Here is a 25523-nt window from a genome sequence, read left to right on the forward strand (position 1 = left end):
CCCTGTGTCTCAATGGGGTGGGGTGGAGGGAGGGGTGGGCACCTGTACGCTTCTGTGAACACATGTGCCCTCCACCACGAATAACCAACCCTGTCCCCAAAGCTTATCAGAGAGATTCATTCCCACATTTGTTCTTTTCTACTGGATCTAGAGATTGCCAAATCAAGTATCAAATGTGGTGACTTAAGCATGCCCAAGGCCAGCAAGTGTCAACTCCATAAACAGTTTATGAATGAGTATGGATTTTCAACAATCAAGAATGACTATTTGTTGGTAAGACTTATGGTATAGTTTTAGTGAAAAATTCACAAAAGCTACATAAGAAGTTGCTAATATTCGCACTCTAGGGGTGTGCCACTTCAGACACACTAGCAATCCAATTTACACCAACTTGCTACTAGTAAAACTACTTAAAGAAACATCCAGGCTTAAAAAGAAAAAGATCAAAACTATGAACGTAAAAGTGACAACAAACTCTCAACTATCAACAACTGAATCTAAAAAACAAAACAAAAACAAACTAAGCAAATAACCAGAACAGGAACAGAATGATAGATATGGAGATCATTTGGAGGGTTATCAACTTGGAGGAGGAAGGGGGAGGAAGGGGGAGGAAGGGGGAGGGAAGGCTGTGCAGGTAATAAGAAGCATAATTAGCAGGTACACAATAGACAGGGAGAGGTTAAGAACAGTATAGGAAATGGAGAAGCCGAAGAACTTATATGCATGACCCACGGACATGAACTAAGTGGGGGCAGGGGGGGAATTGATGGAGAGAAGGGGGTACTGGGCAGAGGGGGGCAAAAGGGAAAAATTGGGACAACTGTAATAGCATAGTCAATAAAATATACTAAAACAACAAACAAAAAACAAAAACGTGAATGTGAAATAGAAAAAGAACCACTCAAAGAATGAGTTGGGTTTTTTCTCACAGGCATGAACTACAGCACAAATTCACTCTCACACATTTGTTTGAATTAAGTGATTCTTAATTTCCCCTGTCAGATTATGAATGGTCCAAATGGGAGGAAGGGCCAACTTGCTTGTCCTGTTTTTTTACGTGCGTGAGCACAAAACACATATAGTTGTCAAAACCTCTGAAGCCGGCATTTTCGCTTTCCCTGAGTACTTCCAAGCCTCTGTGGATGCGAATGCTTGCCCAAGGCCACACCAGTTGTTCACCAGTGAGCGAGCTTCCCCTCAACAAGCTCTGCTGTTAGCTCTGAGGAGCTGTTCGGACCTCTACAACTTTCTCAGAGGTTCTGACCCGTTGTCAAGACACACTAAATAAATAAATAAATAAAGACACATTAGTACAGCCCTGGCTGGGTAGCTCAGTTGGCTAGAGCATCATCCCCATGCGCCAAGGTTGCGGGTTCAATCCTGGATCTGGGCACATAGGAGAAGCAAACAGTGAATGTATAAAAAAGTGGAACAGCAGCACACTCTCTCTTGTTCCCACCCTCCCTCCTTCTCTCTCAAATCAGTATTTTTTAAAAAAGACACACTAGTATAGAAACACACACACTTGGTCAACTGCAGGGAACTTTAGGAGATATATGACTTTGCCCAATCTCTTGCCTAATCTCAAAGTCCATCTGCCTCAGGAAGCTAGCATCTACAGGTGAGGGTGTGGGACAGACTTGGCGCCCGAGGCACACAGGCCCAGGCGGTTGTGTTCGGGGTGCAATTTTTCTGGAAAGAAGTCTTTGAGTTCTTATAAAGTCATTAGTTGACTCTGGTACCATTTCTTTGACTTGATGTTGTTTTTGCTTACGGAAGAATATACACGATACACCATTTTGTTAAGTCTACGGTTCACTGCGATCAGCAGAGTCACGCTGTTGTGCAAGACTGCCCCATCTTAAAGTGTGTCCTTTACAGCTTCTAAGGTAGTAAGATAACTCTCCAGCCTTTCCCACTTTCGCGTGCAGTGCCGCACTTGTGTGTGACACGTAACCAGCAATCTTACAACCTGGCATCCGTTTTCGTTAGACATCTGTTTTAGGTCAATGTACTTTCATTTCTAGGTAAAAGCATGTGATTCTATCATTGCTTTTCTTCAAATTCGAGCAAATACCGGTCTCACATTAAAATAGCTAAATTAGTATCCTAAAGGCCTCTGTGTTACACCACCAAGGAAAATCTCTGAAAAAAATTAAATGGGCCTTCGAGTTTTCAGCCAAACTTTTAAAAAATATATAATAAAAAAAGTTATAAATTTGGACAACCGTAGGTGATTTTTTGGTGTGCTTTATGATTTTTTTAAAACTCAACATAAAAGATGTCTTGGATCAACAGTTAGAATTTATTTTTTATCATTTCTTATGATCTCACCTCACGTTAACATCAATTTGGTATCTTCCTCCCTGAGTAATTATTTGCTGACTGGATTGAGATGGAACCTGGAGGAAAGGGTGGGAAGGGAAGGGCCAATACTCCTCAGGACGCTCCCGATCATTCATATGAATGTGTGTGGCTTTTTGAATATCCTCTGATATGATGAACTAATCAGGATTGACATATAACATCATATTAGCTTCAGGTATAGAACATGATTCGCTATTTGTACACAGGATCTGGCACAAGTAACACCCCTTTTCTATTACAAAATCTTTTATTACAAAATCGTAAGCATGTAATTCTGTCACATAACAATATCACACTCAAGCACACCATGACATTTTAGGTGAAATGTTCAAATTGAAACTATAAATTATTACACCCATATTATTGCCCTACCAACCACACTCAGGCAGGCATTACATCGTGAAATGACCACCACAGTAAGTCTAGTTAACATCCGCCCCCCAGGGGGATCTTTAAAAAGAATCAGTGCTCCACCCTGGCCAGGTGGCTCAGTTGGTTGGAGCGTCATCCCACACACCAGAAGGTTTCGGGTTCAATTCCCAGTCAGGGCACATCCCTAGGTTTGATCCCTACTTTGGGCATGTGCAGCAGGCAGCTGATCGATGTTTCCCTCTCATACATTAATGGTTTTGTTCTCTCTCTCTCTCTCTCAAATCAGTGAAACATACCCTTGGGTGAGGATTAAAAGAAAAAGAAAAAAAAGAGTCCATGCACCCTTGTCAGTGCCATCTTGGTTGGTTACAACCTTCTTCCAGACTCCGATTAATCTAAGGGACATTAGAAGCCCCTGGATTTTTAAAATACTAACACAGGGATTGGAATGAAATCCTAATTCAATTGGTCTAGGGAGGAAGAAGGTAAAAGTGCAAAGAAGGAAGGGTGTGGTGGCCTAGATAGCATCCCGAACCAATCCCAATGCTCCCTCCCTCTCAGGGCTTCCGGTTATATTGACAAAGTGTCCTTGTTGGAACAGTTGGGAAGATGGGTTTCCTATCAGGCTGCAAAGTCAGGGGTGGGGTGGGGGCGGGGTGACCACACCTATCTAATTCTCCAGGCCTCTGAGGAATTCAGAACTAGAGGAATGGAAAGGAGGACCTGCACGTAAACCATTTATAACCAAACCACCCTGACCAAGTGGATGGTCCAGAAGTGCTGGGAGGAGGGGCCTGAAACTCCACAACGGAATCTTTAAGCTCACAAAGGACCCTTTTACTCTATGAGTAAAAACGCTGCCCGGCTGGTGGGGATAAACAAGGCGAAACAAAAGGAAAGCAGTGTGGAACCCCAAGAAAAGAAAGTGTTTTTAGAAATATGTGTTTCCTATCCTACACAAGCAGTAGGAATCTTGTTCTCCCAGGAAGCCCTGACTGAGAGCCACAGCTTCAAAGGTGGAAACGCATCAAGTCCTGCCGTGGCAAAGTGGGTGTGTCCTCCCAGCCCGTCTACTGGCTCTCAGGGATCCTGTGTCTTGGTTTGGGGACTATTTTCATTCTCCCTCAAGCCTAGACTTCCACATGTCATTGGGCAAAACTTACTAAGCTGTGTGATTTAGTACAGAGGATGATCACGATTCTTTATCTGGAGTTAACCTATGGGCCTTATACAAACTTACAGCAAAAAGCTACTATAAAAAATACTCATTATATGACCAGCCAGTCAACTCTTCCTCTCTTTGCTGTAAAAGCACCTGTTTGCTTGGACGTGTTCAGAGTTCTCACATGAATGTGCCATACGTGCACCCTTCCCACCCTGACACCCACCAACCCCCACCCCAGGAGACCTGCATGTCGAGTACTACTTCCTGCTGTCTATGACCACACCACCTTGGCAGTTAATATCAAAAACAAACAAATGGGGAGAACAGAAGGTGCTGGAGCTGGGGAAGAACAAGAAGCTCAGGTAATGTTTCATAAACTTTTTTTGCTGATGCCCCAGGTACAAAAACCTGGGAATGTTACATGTATTTCATCTTTTCATCTAAGGACTCATCTTCTCTCTCCCAGGATAGTGAGCTGAAAGAGGCCCTACTCTGTCTCCACCCCCTCCCTCCTGTCCCTGAAACCCAATGCGTGGAATATCTACCTGCCACCCACAGGCGAGTCACACAGGGACAGCATCTGGCAAGCTCCCCTCAGTCCTGTACAGGGCCTAACCAAGGCTAGCATTCTGTTCAGTGTTGGGCCACATTCACCGGAGTTGAGTAAGTGACCACCATCTTTTTCCCATCTCCTAAGAGTTCGACAACTTGAGGGCAGCAATTGTCGTGAATGTTTAACACAGCACCCCAAACAGGACGGGACCCAAAGCCGGATGGCATCTGCTTGCTGACAGATCCCAAACCACCAAACTCGCTGTGTGGCCAGGGTTCATTACTCAACCTCTCTGCACTGCAATTTAAGTATTAAAAAAGGGAGCTGAGCTGGTATTTTCCTGAGATCCTCTCCAATTCTACAATTGGATGGTCAAGTCGCAACCATTTGGCTCTACTGCGGAAGGGCAATTTCAGTTGACCAGTGCTGCGATCCTGCCGGTGACAATATTAAAAACAAACAAAAAAACCTCACTTGGGTTATTATCACGCAGTAAGTTTGATCTACAAAGTAAGTTGGTTCATGTTGTTCTGAATTTCACAGCCCCCTTGGCCATCTTCTAATAAACAGAATGACACCCTCTTCGGAACAAAGGTTTCTACAGTAATGCCTACGGCATTTCACTAAAGCCGGAGAGAAAAAGTCCTGCCCAGATACGGCAGAGCCACAGCCGTTAGTGGCCTCCCTGACTCCAGCCTTGTCTGCACCTACCCTTTAACTAGTTCAAATTTACCAATACGTCGTTTTATCATTTCTTTGCTTGAAAACCTTAAACAGCTCCATTCTACCTAAAGAACAAAAGTCCAAACGCCTACTTTGTGAGCCTGGCACGGAAGAGCCTCCCAAATTTAGCCTCAGCCAGCTGCACCAGCTCTCTCTCTGAGCTTCCCCAGCATAAACCCAGGGGTGGAGCTCCCCTCTCTATGGAAGAAACCTTCAGCCACAAGATGCCTCCTCCCCAACCTGCCTGACCTGCCCCTCTTCCCACAATTAGGACCAGCACCTTCAGGCGAGTCCTTTGAAACTCAAGTCCCACTGTGCTGAAAGATGTTGAACATTCCCTGGGCTCGTGTAGCAAGAGGCATTTTAATTTCTTCTCTGTATTTGTTTCTATTTTTAAAAAGAATATTATACTAAAAATAAAAGTTTTTTTAACACAAGCTGTCCTTGCAACATTTGGACTAGAAAAGTTCTTCAATCTCTTTATTTTAGAGATGAGAAAACTGAGTCCAGAGAAAAAGCTCAACATCTTGCCTAAGGTCCCAAGACTCACCCCTCCAGCGATCCCTCCTTTCGTGACAACACCCAACTGGATGCCGAGTCTCCACGGGAGATGCCCTGACTCACTTTCATGTCCACTACACCCACCTCCAACTAAACTGGTCCTCTGCCCAGGGTGTCCAACCTTTCTTTTGGCGTCTCTGCCCCACGCTGGAAGAAAAAAGTTGTCCTGAGCCACACGTTAAATATATCGCGACACATCATCACAAAGAAATCTCATAATGTTTTAAGTAAATTTACAGTTTTGTGTTGGGCTGCATTCACAGCCATCCTGGGCTGCGTGGGGCCCGTGTGCCGCAAGCTGGACACCCCTGCCGGACATTCCACCCAACAATCCCCCTCCCCCGCAGTCGGATTGAGCCCTCTGCACAAGCCTCCTCTACAGAAGGACCTCACTTCTTTCCTTCCATCCAGAATGAGAGCCACAGCAACGAGTCTCAACTTTCTAAGTATAGGTACTCAAAGGAAGAAATTCAGGGACTAGCCCCTACTCCCCAGGGATTATAGTTGTGCTTTTTAATGATTGTGAGTTGAGAAAAATACAACAAACGTCCACAGTGAATTCAGTAGTATTTTAATGAGGTTGTGTTTTATTATTCCATAAATACATCGAGAGTAACACACATATACGGGTGACTTTATGTATTTGGTTCACAAACAATACTTGGGGTGCTTATGGGTTCCCAACCACTCGTTTGGGAACTGCTGAGTGGTGACATGAGTTCAAGACTTCAGAGGGGGCATCTAAATGCCGGGGAGCGGCCCTGAGTCTCCCATTACCTTCCTCTGAAAGAAAAACACTACAGGCTACCAAAGATACAATCAAACGGTATCCAGTCAGCTCACTGCAGATTTCCCGCTGCATCAACCTCCATGTTGAAGATGTTACTACCACAGGTGTTAGTATTTTCAGAATGTCTTTTTGGGGGAAACAAAGGATCCCTCACTTCGGTTCTCTGGTCTACTCTCAGCTCTCCTCACAAAGCTGACTGAAGAAAGCCCCACTCCGGTTTCATGTTCTGGTCTCTTCCCACCTCTCACCAGGAACTGTCACTAAAGAGGAAACACTGACAAGTGATGGATGATTTGCATTTTAACCCTATTCAAATTTGGGTAAATGGTTTAATATGCATGCTAATATTCTATCATTATTCCAATTAAGGAAACTATTATGTTAAAGTGTTTAATCAGGAGAATTAGGAAGAACTCCAGACACCTAAAATTAACCTCTAATAGTCTTGACATTCATTTCATTTAAGTGCAATTTGCCAAGCTATAAGCAACTCCTGCTTAAAACTTCTGCTTAGGCACGTGGGGATTCCTGATAAGACCTAAGAGCAATTCATTTCCTAACTAGATTGCTGTCTAAAAGAATAAACTGAAAGGACTGCAATTTAAATACAATCAAACCCCCAAGCAGCCACATTCCAGAAGACTTAAACATCATGATCTTGATCCCCAGGAACAACAATGCAATTCCCATCAGAAACAACACAACCACTTCCTCTTTCTCTGACCTTCTCTGTTTAATTACTTCCTGTGATTTCTTCCAGGGCTGAGCGTGCCTGCTTCCCAGGGCGGCAGGCTTTCCACACAAGACTGATTTGTTGGAAGGTACAGAGTGCCAGCTGACTGTCAGACCTCACAAAGTGCTGGGACGTCATATTTCTTTTTAAGTGATGGGACTTTGGGGCCTCCTGGCAGTCACCAAGAACTTTTTTTGAGAGAAAAGGGAAAGGGAAAGGGAAAGGGAAAGGGAAAAGGAAGGGAAGGGAAGGAAAGGGGAAATAGAAAAGGAAAGACAAGACAAGACTCTGGCACATTCCCATCCAAAATCAAGCTATACCTCAAAGCCAGAAGTCCTGCCAGGGATAGGGAAGGACAAGAGCTTCATATTATCTCTCAGTGTATATTGTCCAATGAGTTTCCTCAACAGATTCCAAATGCCAGTTATGTGAAGTCACCTTTGACCCCAACCTGGCAGCTGTGAGCTCACTATCATCACAACCATAGGTAGGCCCCTGCTGCTCAAAGTGTGCTCCATGGGCCAGCAACATCTGCAAGTTTGTTAAAAATGCAGAATCCCAGGCCTTACCAAAACACAGGCCTCATTTTACAAGATCCCGAGGTGATTCCCTATGCCCATTCAAGTTTGAGCCTCCTCTCAGACAGGTAGGCTGAAACGCAGGTCCAGGAGAATATTGTGCTTTGTGAGCCTTCTGCTCACACCCACTTTTCCCATCAAGGGGGGAAGGTGGTTAGATCTCTTTCCAAACAAGGCGTCCGTAGAGCTGCTCTTCGTCTCAGTACAGAAGAGGTCCCTGGGCACTGGTTCCCTGCTCCACAGAGCTGAACAGGAAGGCGAGGAAGAAATGTCACCTCACAGTTGTGAGGCATTTACAGGACCCTGAGTTCTAATTTCACACACTCAACAGTAATATAAATCAGCCTCTACACAACTTTTAACGAGAAAACTGATGCTCTGTGAAATTATGATACACAATGTTGTCCAAAGACATGGGATTTGAAGTCAAAGGGTTAAAAATAACAAATTCTGCTCTTGAGACCCCAGACAAGATACTAACCTTAACCTCTATGAATCTTTGCCTTCCCTGTAGTTGGGGGGTGCTTGGGTGTCGGACATGTCCCCTCCATGTGTGAGTGTGCAACACCTGCCCATACAACGTACACTCCCGGTAAATATAACTTGTACAATAACTTGTTAGGGGATTCTACTCCCCACCCAAATCTGGGAATTCCAGTGGCTGCAGCTCTAGAAGGAACCCTGCAGAAAGAGGGGGAGGAAGGGAAAACGACTCTGGTGGTCAATCAGACAGTAAGCATCAAGGCAACGCTATCCTCTCGTACCTTTAAGGCATGTAAAGGGGCCCAGCACTCCGGAAAGTAAGCTCCCCGGGGCTTTGCAATTAGAGTCCAAGTATGTTCTAACTAACGTCAAGTTCTTTAGTCTTAGAATCTACCACACTCCAAATGGACAACTGTAATCTGGTATCTTCTAATTTTCCTTAGTGTAAAAGTCATCTAAGGATGGATGGGCCAGCAGTACCACTGAACCGGGGTACACCATCCTGGCAGAGCAGACGTGTTTTGGAATGTTGAGCCTGAGAGAAGCTACAGATTTGATTTAACTTATTAAGCAAAGGAGAGAAATTTCACTATATTAGGACAATATTCACACTTATGTGGCTTTAAAAGGTCTGGGAAAATGAGTAAAAATTATTGAGATGTTGATTAAATTAAACCTCTGGTCCAGCATCCACTTTATTCCTTGGCTGGAAATATAAAATGCAAATACCAACATAGCATGCAAGTAGACAAAACAAGTCATAAGCCCCCTTTTGTCCAAGAGAACCCGGGGCCCCACCCATTCCCCCCAAGACTACTGACTCTCGTTTTAGAAATACCTTGAACGCCATGGGTAATACGATTTCTAGACCACAGACAGGGACGGCAAGAGCGCCAAGGAGCTACAATCGGTAAGGACGCTGGCAGTGAGGAACGAGACAAGCTACTAAAGGACAAAAAATCTCAAAAAGTGCAGACAATTAGGGTCACTGGGTAAAGGGCCGAGCTGGGCATTACCAATTACTATAGTACAAAAACTAGGCTGCTATTCTACCTACCAGGACAGCACTGGAAACCAAATGAAAAGCAGAATGCGACTTCTAGGCTCTAATTCTTCCACAAACCCTCTTGAACAAGTCACTTCAACTCTCTAGGCATCAAGTGAGAGCCCCGTTTTTTGCCTCAAAAGGTCGCTATGACGCTACCGTAGTTCAAGGCTACCCTCTGCCTTGTAAACTCTGAAAATAAACGACACCTTGCCACATGTTGTGAGACCTACCAGAGGTGGATGAGTGCCACTGATTGCCCAATTCATCAGGTGCTCTGCTCAAATGCTTTGTTTACATTCCCACTTTTTAACAGCTCATGGAGTAGGAAGCAGAATGAGCTTCGATTACATTAAGCCAGGACTCATGGCGCAGGGCCCCTGAGTCCCTCCGCCATGCCCCTGCCCCTGCTTTCCAGGGCCCCTGAGTCTGTGGGGAGCAGGGGCAGGGTGTCAGCCCAAAGCCCATGCTTCCTCCACTGCCACCTTGGCAGCCGGCCCTTCATGGTCATTTTAGAAAGCAACCTCAAAGTCTTTTCGGGTGTAAGTACAACATGAATAACTTTAAATTTTTATAAGGTAAAATGATTTTTTAAGTAATGACTACGGACCTTAACCAATCAGTAAACATTTGCAGAAAACTTACTATGGGCTCAGCAAGCCTAAAAGGATTAATAAGCTATTGTTCCCATACCGAGAAGGGTGATAGGTCAAGCTTCCTTGCAGTTCTCAGAGTGGGATGCAAACACAAAATAAACAAAGCTTATCTGAAAAATCAATGGTGGAGGCCAGAGCCAAAGCAATGCAAGGAGAAAAAGAAATAAGAGAAATAAATAATGAAAATGAAAAGACAAAGATGTCATTACTAGACGAACTTGGAAAGACAATTTAAAAACTTCACCTGCTAATTAAGTTTTAAGCATTTATAAATGGACTACAGGGAATAAGTATATCTAAGAATGAAAACAACCAGATTGGAAAAGTCATTATTTCAGTACACAGAGGAGCCAAAGTCAGACATTTTAGAGGCTGCCCATATCTAAGCTCTTCAATCCCAAGTGCCAAATGCTCAAGTCCAAATCCATGCCTCCACCTCCACGCTCTAAGTGCGAGTAAACAGAAACTTTGCTTCTAAGTATTCGACTACCCTTTGAGAGTGGCATACATAACATAAACACAATCTGCTCTCCTGTGTGCAATGTGCCACGTGTGAACATGTTGCTGACAAATATTACCTGAGAAACGAGTAGTTATAAAACAGTCCTTCTTAACTCTTACACCAGTTACTATCAAGGACTTTACTAAGATCCGCACCAGGCTTCCTTTCCATCACATGGGACATGTCAAGCTGCGGTAACAACCCTTCGGGTCTATCCTGGGCAAGCACAAAAAAATCCATTTTGCCCCACACAGCACTGTGCACACCTCTGCAAAATATTCCTTCTACTCCAGAGACTAATAGCCCCAGAAAATGCCTCAAAAATCATCAACGTTCTAGCCTTAAATACTGATTAAAAAGAAATATTTACAACAATAGTCATTTCCCTGGCTGGTGTGGCTCATGGATTGAGCGCAGGCCTATGGACCAAGAAGTCACCAGTTCGATTCCTAGTCAGGACACATGCCCGTGTTGTGGGCCAGGTCCCTGGGTAGTGGCATGGAAGAGGCAAATGATCCATTTTTTTCTCTCTCACACATTGATGTTTTTCTCCCTCTCTTTCTCCCTCCCTTCCCCTCTCTCTAAAAAGTAAAATAAATGAAATTTTTATTTATTTAATTTTTTTTTTCATTTTTAAAGAGAGGGAGAGAAACATCAATGTGTGGTTGCCTCTCATAAGCCCTTTGTTGGGGACCTGGCCTCAACCCAGGCATGTGCCCTGACCTGGAATTGAACCAGCGACCCTTTGGTTCACAGGCTGGCACTCAACCCACCGAGCCGCACAAGCCAGGGCTAAATGAAAAAAAAAGATTTATCATCAGGTTTATCAATATGACTGGGTCTTTTAAATAAAAGTCAGCCCAATTTCCTTAAGAGAAAATAAGCCAAAACAAACAACCACACACACCAAAACTTCCTGCTCTGCCTTTATTATCATCTTGTTCAGTTTGGGAGGATTTTGCTGTGAGATTGTGCATTTGTGTTCCTTCAGTTCAGTAACGTAGGAACTATGCCAATACTGGAGTTCATCAGCACAGCTGCCTCCAACTTCAAGTGTTAAGACTCCATCAGAACCCTGCAGCTACTGCAAACTGTTAACATTGTGATTTCTTCAGATTCTCCTGCAGAGACAGAAACACAGGCCCTGGACTATTGTGCTCTACTTCCCAGTTCCACTGGTTCTCTTCCCAGTTCCTACTCCAACACTGACTGGAATCAAAACGGTTTTGAGTTGTCAGTCACATTTCACCACCACCAGAAAGTTCTGCACCCGGTTTCCACAAACCACTCCAAGGGCTCGTGGGAGTTTCTCAGAAGGAGACTTCTACACACCCCTAGTTAACCAAATACAATTGAAATTATTGCATTAGTTGACAGGGATGAAACAGCATTTTTAAATGACTAAATCAATGGACTTAATTCAGCATCCACAATGTGTCTGGTGGCATTAGGCCAAGAGCCAGAAAACTAGGCAGTTGAGAGGTAACCCTGAATCCAAAAAGCTCACATTCTGGGGCAGACTTTAGCTGGGTGTAAGCCCAAAGCTAAATTGTGGTAACTGTCACATAGTGTGGGGAAAAATAATAGTCCTCGATTCTGACTTTGAAAATGGGGGTGAGGAAAGTCTAAGAGGACCTCATAAAAGGAATGGCTCCAAGCTGGTTTGGGGGAATGAGAATTTCACTTGTTGGAGAAGGGAAGGAAGGAAGAAGAGAATTCCAAAATAAAGAGCATGAGTAAGCAGGTTAAAGCAGGATAGTTTTGGTATCTGTTCTGGTTCACTTTTTATATATTTTATTAGCTAAAGGAACTGGAAAGCAAAGGGGATCAACTATAGCTAGAAAGGAGGTTGCATTTGCTAATACCCCTATAGAAACAAACTCAGCAGGTGGAGGTTAGTCCAAGCCTACCACCTAACAAGACAGGGCCTTGTAATAGGAACTTCACTCTGGACAACGACTTTATGCAATGACAGTGACCACACTGGCGACTTCCTGGCTCACAAGCTTGCTAAGCTCTTTCCAAATTTTTTTTGGTCTCACTTTCAAGATTTTCTGATAAATGAACCAAGATTCCAATTATGCAAAGTCAACTCTATGTTTTTAATATTTAAGGATTTTACTCATGTACAGCAGAAACACATCCTGTTTTTGAGGCTAAGGCAAAGAAAATGGATCAATGTTTGTTTGTATCAAGTCTAATTTCCATAGCTGTTACCTCAATGAACGTAGAAAATTCACACTTCTATTACCTTAAGGTGCATCACAGAATTCTTAAACCCAAGTTTATTTAAATTCATTTTAATCCAGTACATGCCTCATTGCAGAATTAGGGACAGCAGGACGGGCAGAAACAGTGTGAGCTCTGAAGTCAGAGTGACCAAGGTTGGTTACCCTTTCCCCTTCTGAGACAGTACCACACGGTGGTTAAAAACATAGCTCTTCCTCAGCCAGGCTGCGGAAGTGCTCGAATCCCAGCTCCTTCAGTTACTAAGGATATGACCTTGGGCAGATTACTTAACGGGCCTGTGCCTCAGTTTCCCCATCTGTAACTGTAATAATAATGCCACCTACCTCATAGGATTGTTGAGAAGACTAAATCAAGTAAAGTGCTGAAAAAATGTTTGCTCCTTAGGCAAGTAACTTTACACCTCCTTCCCAGGGTTACCGGAAAAATAACAAGCTCTTTCAAAAACCTACCTCATTGCTCCTTAAAGAGCCACACCAGACACTTGTTTTATGCTTGGTGTTGGATTGTAAGCTTTATATAAATGATCTCATTTAATTCTCACGGCAACTCCAGAAAATCACGAATATTTATTCCCATTTTATCTACACTCAGGTGGGATACATAAGTAACTTGCCTTAGATCAGAATGTGAGCCTTGAGCTTTAAGTATATTTCACGTGGCATTTCATGCAGGATATTTGATTGGATCCTGGCTGAAAGACATTTGTAAAAGATATTTTTCAAACAACTGAGATAGAGTGTTAAAGACATTAGGGAATTATTCTTAACTTTGTTAAGTGTGACGATGCTATTGTGGTTTCACCCAAGAATATTCTCATCTTTCAGGAAGTAAGCTCAAGTATTTAGATATAATTCTGATGTCTAATTTTGAAATGGCTCCGCAAAAAAATTTAAACTTTTTTTTAACGAGAAATCTTTCAACATTAAGAGTATGCTGCAGGCAAAGCTGCAAATCCATTCTCTCAGCAAGATATGTGTTACAGAGAAGAGTTCACGAGAGGAACAAAATCAAAAGCTGAATGAAAACCTGATGTCTCTGGGGTTATAGCTCACTTGAGGATTTCATTTTTTTGCTGTGAATTTCCAAACCATTCATGGCGGTGATCAAATGCTTTAAAGATACAGTATGATTTTTAAAAATTGTTCTAATCCTATATACAAAGACCACTTTCATAGTTTTGTTGATGCTCTTTACTTTTTTATTACAAAAAAAATTTTGTAAAATTATAAATCTTAACATGCATTTCTAACTGGAGTGGGATCAGTCAATGCATTTTCTACACAACAGCTATTTTTCAGAACCATCAGTGAAAAGAGCAGGCAAACGTTCCTGATTTACTATATACTTATTAGAGAGAACTTTTAAATTGATGTGAAAAAGAACATTAGAAGGCAAAACACTTTTTTTAAAATCAAGCATAATTTTACGAGTGCTAAGATTCTACCTATTCTATTTTGATGTGATGTAACTCCCCCAGGTTTCCATTTAATACCACCATTTCTAAGTACTGCATACCTTGCCTACTTCCAAAAGGTATCTGAGGGACCTCAAACCTGGAATCATTAGAAGTGAAAATTTGGAAGATCAGAATTCATGAAGAGAAGTAAGCAAATCTAGCCAAAACCTAAGTCTAACACGGCTACCCTAATTGAGCAATAATTTTTGGCTCTGAGCTTCCAGACAGCAGTAGCAAAGAAAGGGCAATCACAGCAAGCTCTGTAACTCTGACAGAAACCTGCTTCCTGGCACCAACATTTAAAAGAAAATTTTCAGATGGGTCATTACATAAGGACGTTGAACAATAAATGGACAGTGTCCAAATGCCAGTTTACAGTCCATGCAGCCCGCTTTCTTACCAGGCATTTTATGTCTCATGCCAAGGTCATTATATTAAAAGCAATCCTGAGAAGGCTGTTTCTGCAGTGGGCTAAGGTGCCAGGGCCTTCTGATTCTCTAACTGAAATCAGAATGTGTCCTCAAATATCCATGGTCTCAAATGAGCTTCTGACAGTAGTGGTGGCAGCTGGTTCCATGCTGAACTGCTCTGAAAGTCTGGAACAGAAATATTTATTTCTTGCTGGTGATCCCACAAGAAGTCCTTTTGCTTTGGATACCAGATAACCTACAGCCATGAAAAGAGACGGGCCAGGCCAGTATTCACAACGGATGGAGCCAACATAGGGTGGTGAACCAATCTGCGGGATTCTGAAGCCCAGAGCATGGCAAGTGTCCCTTCCTGCTACTACTGTTATTTGTGTGTGCTGGGACAGAGGACCCACAGAAGTTACTAATCAAGTCCTGAAGGAGGCAAGGCCCAGCAGCACATACCACCCCCACATTTCAGCCCTAGAAATACAACTTTTTTTCATTTTCCCATTTCAAGATAGTCTATGAAGGCCAAGAAAAATGTCTGAGAAAGAAGGGCCAGCAGATGCGGTGGGATAGTCACAACATGCACACCAGGCGGATCCTCTCCAGCTACCAGTGTCCGGCAGACTAGGGGTTACAGCAATCAAAGCTCCCTGGGGACCCACAGGAAGGAAATTCCCTTTCCCAAAGACCAGCTCTCCCAACCCCCTCCCAACCACCTCCCCCCCTCGCCCAGCCAGGCAACAGCAGACGCCAAAGGATAAAGGGGCATTAAAAAAAGAAGTGAGTAGATTCTTAGAGTAGAGCACAGCATTCTGTCACCTGCTGCAAGAGAAGCCCTCTCGGTGGCCCAAGCCCTGAGTCACTTCCCATCTCTGCACCGAGTAGTCTCAATGCTCTCTGAGGCAAAAGACTCGGGAGCCTTCTACCCGCAGGCCCCACGCCCCCGCAGACACTCCTGGCGCCTCCCTCCAGGGCTAGTCCCAGCGGCTGCGGACAAGGTCTTTGCACCCAACCCAGCGCCACCGCTACCTTGGCTAATAGCAGGCAGCGCTGAATGAAAAGAGCCGAGGCAGGCTCCGGATTTATGAATGTGCAGGGGAGGAGGGGAAGGCTATCATGTGACAATAAAGGAGAGCGTCTTATTCACAAAAAAAAAAAAAAAAAATGTGGCTGGTGGCAGGCACAGACGCTGAGAATCGGTGGCCGCTGTGCGGAGACTGCTCGGACCCAAGGGCGACGACCTCAGGCGCCGGGCCCAGCGGCCTAGCTTCCGCTGCACCAGCGACTGGAACGGCCTCCGGAGGGGGTGGGGAAAAAAACAAACCCCAACTCTGAGACCGTGAGGCTGCAGGGAGCTGCTCCTTGGCCAGGGATGAAGAATCGCGTGGCTCCCAAGGTGGGCAGTGGGTCTGGCCTAACAGCCCTTAGGGCGGAGCACCCCGAGCATTGTTACACTCTGGCCCGCACTCCTGTACACACACGCTCGCACCCGCACCCCCAGCTCACTGCCCCGCACGCCTGTACACACGCGCGTGTGCACACACACAAGCCAGCAACACACTGCCCCGCACGATCTCCACCCGCGCTGTGCACGCCTCAGATCCGCCCCCTGAGCTACCCAGACCCTGCGGGGCGCCAGTCACTGGTCCACAAGCGCGTGCACACAGACTGGCACGCGCCGCGGGACCCCGAGGGCGGCTCCAGCATGCCGGCCCGCGCGGGGACCCCGGCGCACGCAGACCCCCGCAGAGCTCGCGCCTAGTGTTCCCCTTGCTCAAGGCCGTATTTTTTATGAATGAAAATGTGGTATGCAAATGAGAGCGATTCAAGAAAACGAAATGGCGGAGCCTGGGCCGGAGAGGGCTACAGACAGGACCGCAGGGAGAACAGCGGGGCGGGAAGAGTCACAAAGTCATCCTGTAAAAACCCACCGACCCCAGGAATCGGGGGTGACAGATCTTCCGCTCAGGGTGCTGAAGATTTCAGGGTGGTGGTGGATGTTTGAACTCTCCGGAGAGGGAGCGGGGACCTCCCCGAGGTCACCAGGGCGCCCTTGGCCCCCGCAGCAGCCACTAGCCCGCCGACCCCAAGCGCACCTCCACCGGCCTGCAGCAGTTTTTGCCCCCTCCTCACTTCAACAAGGGAGGAAATGTCGCGTCCCAAACCCCACAGGCCAGCGAATCTCTGCACCCTACGCCAAGTTCACCCAAGAAGCGTCCCCGCCGGCGTCCTAAGTTCCGACCCCCACGCTGCCCCCGCGGGGCACACGCGTCCCAGCCCGCGGCCAAACTTACTCGTCCGGGTGTGTTTCTTCGGTCATTTTCCTGTTCACCTAGATGCCTGTCCCGCGGCGGGCAGCTTTGCTCCCTTCATCTTCCTGTCCGCTCACCCCCCTTCTTCACATCTCCGGAGATCGCCTGATTTGGTTGGGGAAGGGGGCGCCGCACAAGGCAGAAGGGGAAGCAGGACAACCGAGGCGCGGGGTGGTTTGGGGGAAGGGGTGCAAAGGCAAGCCGCAGCGGTTAAGGAGCGCCGCAGCGCCGAGGGGCGAGGCGGGCGGGGGCTCCAGGGGCTCGGGAGCAGGCGGAGGGGGAGAGGTTTGGACGGGGGACGGCAGTGAGGGAGACGAGGAGAAAAACAAGCGCGCCGTGGAGCGGCAGGGACTGCTACGAGAAGAGGGCCGGTCGCGGGTTGGGGCTTGGTCCGGGGTCGCCCCCGGGGGCCGGGCCAATCACGGTTCCGGGGAGCGGTCGGAGGCCGGGGGAGGTGCGCCTGAGAGGCGGTGCAGGGCGCCCCGTCCGAGCCCCATCTCTTGACTCTACCGATTTACTCCATATTGGATTCTCACCGCCGCCAACAGGAGGAGGAAGTAGGGCGGAAGCGATGACGTCTTCCCAGCGGCCAGAGGTGGTGGAGTGCAAAAAGCTTCCTACTTGCGACCGAAAAAAAAAAGAGAGAGAGAGGGAGAGGAGAGAGAGGAGAGAAAAAAAGAACTTTGTCGCGTCTACTGAGCATGCCCGGCTTCCTATCCCCCTCCCTCCTGGCTTCCACTCCCGGGGGAGCTACGGAGCGGAGTTGTTTGCGCTGCGTCTGTGTGGCTCCGGATCCTCCCTCGTCAGAGCTCCGGGTTTTAAGATGCCGGAGCGAAGGAAGGAGGCGGGAGTGGGGGACTCGCACACATCTGGCTCCCGTTTAGTTCCCTCCCTCCTACCAAACCCCTGGATTAAAAATCTAGGGGGTGGGAGGAGGAGGAAGAGTGAAGATGGAGAACTCCGATTAAGGCCGGAGGGGGATTCGGGCTCAGAGGATCAACTACCCCCACACCGTGGGGTGGGAGGGTGAGGGCGGCACAGGTGCCTTGCTAAGGTTCTGAATGGCAGAAGCTTTTCAGTTTCACGTGAATCTTATGATCTTTTTTTGTCTTGGTAGGGGACGAGCATTTTTAAGGAATCATTTGCACATAGAAAGAATAAAAGGTTAAGTCCAACGCAGCCCAGAAACGTTTGCATTTCAGTTAAAAATGTTGGGCTTTCTCGGGTTAAAAGGTAAGCCCAAAAATATTTTTAAAAATAATTCAGTGAATCTCTCTCATGTAGGTGGAGAATGGCCCCGTCCCCAGCCCTTGCAGACCACAGTTACTCGGGTAGGGGTTGCCAGCCCAGTAAGCTTTGGCACAGAGAAATGGGTATGTGGAGAGCTCTGCCAGTGCCCCTCTCCCTCCCCTCTGTCTTTAAATTATTTTTCCTGCCTTAAGCCTGGGACCATGGCCTAGGAGGGCCCACAATCTCCAAAGCAGCACTGTTTGAGCGATAGGCAGGGCTTGCTTCCTGGGTGTGCATCATGCACAGTTGCACGGGGATCTTTGCTCATTTTGATGCTCTGCTGTCGCAGTCTTGAAATTCTTTACAGTGTTTAAACAAACAAGGGGCTCCACATTTTTACTTTGCAGTGGTCCCACAAATTACATAACAGTTGGGTATTTACTTCTGGGGTCTTGTAGGGAGCGAGAGATACAGTCCCTGCCCCTTCCTGCTCTCCAAACACAGTAGACTTTTCCACCCTCTTGAATGTGTTAAGAGACTACACAGATATTTGAACTAAATAGCAATCATTGAATGAATTAAAAGTAAATAAAACACACCTCAAATGTACTACACCTAAAGGGTTTATACACACACACATTCGGAGGGCCACAAACACTCCAAAGAGAATAGGAGTTTCACCTTGAGTCAAGGAGAAACTAGTGGTTTACCCTCGCGTCGTGCTGATCACAACCATGAACTTTGTGGCTATGGATAGGGCCTGAGCCACCTGCGATGCCGAGTACTGGTATATGGTGGTGAAAAGGGCACTAGATGGAAGCGACACCTGGGTTCTGGTGTTTTCCTAGCAGCCTAGAGACCGTGAGTGAAGCTTTTAGCAATTTTTCAGTTTCTTTATAAGACAGGGATAACAAGGCCAAAGTTGTCTTTCTCGGTTTGTGAGGCCATTGAGAGTCTATGAGAGAGCACTGAACAGAGCAAGATCTTGTCGGTCTCTAAGTCTCCATAAAGCGAAGATGTCTGCCAAGCTCTCACATTTGGCCATTGTTGCTTTTCTCCTACAGGTGCTGAAAGAGATCCCGCTCAGTCATTCCTGGACTTCTGGGAACACAAACATTTGCCCATACCAGAATTATCTCACCCAGTGGGCGCCTCTTTGGCTCCATCATCCAGTTTCAGAGAGCCCAAATGGCAAGGTGGCAGTTGAGGTGATTATTAACTTCCGTAGGTAGGCAAGCAGAACTGGTGTCATCACTATTTTTTCATTCAGCTCCCTGCTAATGGCAGTGAATGACTGGCCCTTGTCCTTGGACCAGGCAGTCAGAGGAGTTAAGAAAAATATTCAAGGTCCAGAATGCACCAGGTCCCCATTTGGATGCCCCGCCCTTGTGCCAGACCCCAGCAGGAGTTTAGGTTCTCTGAGCCTCGGGTTCAGTGTCTGTAGTGTCAGGATAATACCCTCAAATGGGGTTGCTGGGAAGATTAAATGGCTATAAGGTGAGGGTACTGTGTTAAGCACACTGCAAAAAAAAAATTACACTCTGGCTGGTGTGGCTCAGTGGATGAAATGCCAGCCTGCCAACCAAAGGGTTGCCGGTTCCATTCCAAGTCTAGGATTCATGCCTGGGTTGCAGAAGGAGTTAAGAGGCACACCAAAGGCAACCACACATTGATGTTTCTCTCCTTCCCCTCTCTAAAAATAAGTAAATAAAATCTTTTTAAAAAAGAAAAATATCTTTCTAAAAAAAAAATAATGGCAACCCTTTCTTCTTTCTCGACAACTGGATTACTAAATGCTCCCCCCCCCCCCACTCCAGCACTTCATGTTCCTCTCAAGAAAACCTTCCACTTTTCTTTTGCCTTGTGCATTATCCAAAAGGGGCCTTTTGATGGAAGTCCCTAGCAGGTCACCTACTGGTCCTCCCCATCAATTACTAACTGTGCTTCTGCCAGTCCATGCAATAAATGATACATTGGGCGAATAACTCATATGTTTGTTGATCTGAGTATGACGGTGTTATCAAAGTCTACTAGATTGTTACCAGAATCGGGGCTATCATGGATTTCGGGCTTTAATTTAATGTCATTACTGAAAGAGCTAAACACCTACATCCCTGTCTCTCCCCTACAACCTGCAAAACGGGGCAAAGCAGCTCTGAACAGGATCGAATCAAGGGTGTCGACTCAGAGTGCGATCATACAGCTTCAGAAGTAATGTGGATCTACTCATAACCTCACGCAAACCTAGCGGAGGCCCCAACAAGGCACCCGCCCCCGGAACCCCTCCACCAGCCTCGCAATCCAGAGTCCCGGGCGGGGCAGCACCCCCACCCGGGTCCTCCTCCCCACCCCACGGCTTCCGGGAAAACCCGGAGCGCGGAATCGGAGCGACCCTCGGTGGCCCCGGGACGGGCATGCTCAGTAGACCCGCAGGTCTTGTTTTACTCCGAAGGCGGCCGCGGCCCCCGGCCTCCTCCCGGCTGGTTTGGGTCCCGGGAGAAGAGAACATTTTATCCTTCTTGGCAATTCCTCTCTTTCGTGCCCTTCGTTCTCTCACTTCTAGCCCGTCGGGGCCCAGTAGGTCCAGAAGTGTAGATGTCCCCGGGGAGGGGTGGCAGGGTCCGACAATCCCCCTTACCCCTCCCCCACCAGGGGCGCTCTTGGGGAGAGGGGTGACTTGGAGAGGACTACTGCACCCTAAGGTATGTGCGGCTGGGTCCGCAGACCCCCTTTCCCCCACTGACGCGGCACGCGAGGCGCGCGCAGCTGCGCTGGGGCCTGTCCTCATCTCACCCCCATTCTGCCCCTTCGGTATTTCTCAATGACCGGCGCTTGGAGGACACTTCCGACGGGGGAGGGAGAAGGTGTCATTAGCGCTCGGTTTATCAGTTCCTTCCGGTCTGCCGGGAGCCCTGCCCTGCGCACTGCTGAGCCGCGCCTCGGGCGCTCGGGTGCCTTTATTATCATGTTTAAATAAGCAGTCGTGCGTGCCAATGTGTGCCAAGTGAGTTTGTAGCCCAGCTGTCTCCCCCAAGACCCGCTGGCACGAATAGAAACCCAAGCTCTCTCGTAATGAAAGGGATGATGCAAACTTAGAAACTGACCCGGCACCCGGGAATGGTGCCCTCCCCCACCCGGCGCGCGTTGTTCCAGTCCGGGCATGAATGGCTGGAGCCAGATTGCATAATCTACTCGGTATAAATAGCCGGCAGGCGGGCCGCTGACGCGCTCGCTCGTACCGTTATCGTGCAATACTTCAGCCCCGGTGCGGTTCACTCCCAGGTCATTTTCCTTTTCAGCTGCAATGCTGGGATTTTAAATAGCAGAGATGAAAGGCTCTTGTCCCTGCCTCCCTCCTCCCTTGAATTCATTTATTATGAATGAAACGCCAACCTCGCGGCTTCCCGAGGTGCTCCACTTCAGGTAGGAGAGAGGCTCAATGTCAAGGCAGCGGTCCACCCAAGCTTGTGCGTGTGCACTCGCTGCGGAGGTAGAGAAAGCAGGAAATGATTGACAGGGCTGGGAAACCTGGTCGAGAAAATGTAACCGCTTAGGGTTTGCCTCTGGAGTTTCAGTGTATCTCTACAAGCCTCAGTCAATTTAAGAGCAGGTTATGCAAAGGGTCTTCAGCCTGTGGTTGCTTGCTCTCACCCCTCCACTCCGACCCCCCCACCCCGCGGTGGGCCGCCGCCTCTGTGCAAGTGCAGTTTCATTTAGAGGAGCTGGTTCCCTTTCCCCTCGGAGGCAGCAGATACCCGCAACTCTGAGAGGCTTAGGGACGTTCGAGTTTGGGGAGAAAAGCTAGCACGGCCAGTTCAGTCATTTTCTAGTTCTAGAACTCTTTCTAGAAGCTTCACTTATGTCCAAAGCTGAGAAAATCTAACAACTTATTCTTTCAACTGTATGTCACGCATTTGTGCTCCTTTTAAAAATGAAAGTACACAGAGGGCTCCTTCCCCCTTCTCTTAAACACCAAAATTCAACCTAATTTCTCAAAATAAAATTAGCAGTTCTTCATAAATGGATTTCTGGCATGTGAAAAGCAATGTCAGGCTCATTATTTTTCAGACTGAATGCCCATTCCTTTAGTCTGCATTTAAAGTACCAGGTACTCACTGAGGCGGTGGTTCCTGCCCTCTGTGCCTTCTCAGGTGGGGCAACAGGCCTGTAAAGAAAACTTCAGGGCAGCGATTTTCAACCTTTTTTATCTCATGGCACACATAAACTAATTACTAAAATTTGCAGCATACCAAAACCAAATATTTTGCCTATCAAAAAAATAGGTACAATTTTGATTTATTCACACCAGATGGCTATTGTTGTATTGGCTGTTGTCATTTTTTTTATCTGACAATCTAAGGGAAAAGAGGTCAGTGCCCCTGACTAAATAGGAAGATACTGCAGTTTTAAAAATTCTCGTGGCGCACCAGTTGAAAACCGCTGCTTTGGGGCAGTGGGTAACTGCTCTAAAATGTGGGGTAAGCAGAAGAGGAAAGGGTGTTTGAGCCAAATCTTGAAGGAGGGTGAGAGTGCTGATAGATAATTGGAAGTGGAAGGTCCTCTGAGATAGCCCAGTGAACACAAAGGCGGGAGGTGTGAAACAGTGCGGGGAAGAGGGGTTGCAGAAAGGCCATGGAACAGGCTAGGAGTCAGGTCAGGGAGGCCACACAGGCCACCCTAAAGGAGGTTAGACTATCTTGAAATCATGGAAGCTTTTGTAGCCAGTTCACAGCTGATCTTTGTCCAGTCCCAGTTCATTGCAGTGGGCCCCATAGTTATGCAAATATAGGGCAAGTGGGCATCCATTGTTACGGGATTAGGGCATAAAAACAAATTCACAGACTGACAGCTCCTTGGACAGATAAGGGCCCCCCTGACACGTTTTGTTTGCTGGCTTTTTTTTTTTTTTTTAAATCTGGCTAACAGTTTAAAATCAGAGTATTTCACGTAAAAATCAAGATTTGGGGTTTCTGAAAAAACTACAGATGTGGCTACTGTGAGTACCAAGCTCCTGGCTGGTAATAATTGATTGTTGCTGAGTGGTGGCTGCCCTGCCAGTCTTCTGGCTCCCATAGGCATTTCAGTGTTTTACCTCTGGCATAAAAGAATCTTTTGTGACCAGATCAAGACCCCCCAGTCTGAGGCCCAGGTAGGTAGAGCTTGTCACTGGGTACAGCAATTTGCCTGGGAGGCCCTGGCAATACTTTAGGAGGAAAAACACCAATCCCCAATCTCCTGGCCCACGATTCTGTACTATAGTTAAGCTAGGCCAGCCAGGCGGGGTGGATTAAAGTGGGCTCAGCCCCAGCCCAGTGGCAGGAACAAGGACAGCCCTAAAATAACAACTAACACTTATTCTCAGCTTAGGCTCTGTTTCTAGGGAACTCAACCTAAAATAACTGGGCTCTCTGCCAACAGGATAGCTGGGAGTCCAAGTGGTCAACTGGAAAAATCACCAGATAGGATCATGTGTGTACCCCAAATATGTGGATCTGCTCACACAAGTTCCATAAGCAAAGATTTTAAGAAGGGAATACTAGACTCAGATTGGCTTTTTAATAGATTCCAACAGGCAAGGAGGATGGTTGGTAGGAAGCAAAGCAAAGATTGGTTAGAAAGAATTTTTTTTTTCTTCCACGATAGGAATAACAATGCATGACAAAGCCTAGTGGCATTGGCCGTGGAGAAGGAAAACTGATTCCTTCTCCAAGGGTAGAAATGACTTGGCTCTATAATCTATTGCATGTGGGGACTAATAGAGAGGTCTGGGATGATTTCTAAGTTTTTGGCTTGGGAAATTTGATGGTAAGATCCTTTAACATGGCAGAGTAACAGGTGGGGGGAGGGAGAAGGGCTTGGTCACTCAAGATGGACACATGCCAGACAGTGGTCACCACCCAGTGGCGGTACTCACGAAATAGGTCAGGGATGGAGGGATCTAGGGGGGCCAGAACAGAGGGAAGCAGAAGCTAACGACAGAGATACAGAGACATAAGAGACACTGCCCTGAGGGCATCATTTGAGCAATTGGATTCAATCCTGCCTGAAGCCTGAGGAGGATCTGCACTTTTTCAGGTGAAGCTGGGCTTCTGGCAGTTCCAACCCAAGTGATTCTAATGACCCAAATAGAAAGCTATATTTTGGATAGTGACAAACATTGAGAGGAATTAAGGAATGAAATATAAGGGGAATTTTAGAATGTGTGTTTGCAGTTTAAGGTAGGGCATGTGGGGTCAGGGCCAGGGAGTTTCATAAAGATTTTGATTTAATAGAGCAAACTTCTCCCAGCCAGTTAGTCAACACATTACAAGCTACACTGAGCGCTCTTTTGCGCCTCAGCACCCCGCCATCACCACCTTAATTCACATTTTCAGCTCCCTTCACACTCTCATCCTAATGCTGCATTTTTATTGACCTTTTCCCCAACCCCTTTCTTTTGTAAAGACCGTAACTGAGAAAGGATGCTTAATAATGTAAGAGAATCAGAGCTTTTAGAATTAGAAGAAAATGAAAGATATGTTTGTGGCAACTGTGGCTCCAACAAACCAAGCGTTTTACCCAAGGTTTTGGGAATGGATAAAGAGAAAAGAGGAGAAAAGAACTCATTACATGATGTGGTCCCCGTATCAGTTAGCTTTTGCTGTATAACAAACTGCCACAAAACTTTGTGGCTTAAAACACTAAACATTTTATTATTTCTCATGAGTCTCTGGTCGACTTGGTGGCTCTTCTGGCCTCTGCCAGCTCAGCTGGGGCAGGATGATCTAGGATGGTCTCTCACAGGTCTGGTGATTGGCACGCTAATGGGTCTAGCAGGGCCTGAGCTGTGGTAGCTCATCTGTGCCACGTGATCTGTTATCCTTCAGTGGGCCAGCCCAGATTAGATCACGTGATGGTGGTGGCAGGGTTCCCAGATCAACAGGAGAAGGCAAAACCCAAAGTGCATGCCTCTGCTTTCCATTGCGTTTGTTAATATCCCATTAGCCAAAGTAATCACATGGCCAACCCAGGGTCAAGAGTCAAGAAGCAGTGAAATAGGCTCTCCTTCTTGATGAGAAGAGTGGCAAATTCACATGGCAAGGGATGTGCATATAAGGATGAGAGGAATTTGTGACCATTTTTATAACCTACTTCAGTCTCTGACCTACATTTCACCGTTAAAGGATATAATAATATACACTGATCACATAGATTTGATAAGTATTATATATTTCTGAATACAAGTGTATAATAAATATTTAATGAAATACACTATAAGCACATAAATATTTGTATCATATATTTTATATAACTATCATATATTTATATAACTATCATATATTTATACA

General features: G+C 46.4%; 1 protein-coding gene across 1 annotated transcript in view; it reads right to left on the reverse strand.

Annotated features, from left to right (window-relative positions):
• The window catches only part of SPRED2 (sprouty related EVH1 domain containing 2), a 106662-nt gene extending 88871 nt beyond the window's left edge, over positions 1–17791 (reverse strand). The window contains exon 1 of the mRNA XM_024552710.4: positions 16948–17791. Within this exon, the coding sequence (XP_024408478.1) occupies positions 16948–16973 (26 nt within the window). The 5' untranslated portion in view covers positions 16974–17791. The remainder of the gene's footprint in view (positions 1–16947) is intronic.
• Between the last annotated feature and the right edge of the window lie 7732 nt (positions 17792–25523).

This window comes from Desmodus rotundus, chromosome 5, assembly GCF_022682495.2.
Source record: "Desmodus rotundus isolate HL8 chromosome 5, HLdesRot8A.1, whole genome shotgun sequence".
In the NCBI taxonomy this organism is placed as follows: Eukaryota; Metazoa; Chordata; class Mammalia; order Chiroptera; family Phyllostomidae; genus Desmodus; species Desmodus rotundus.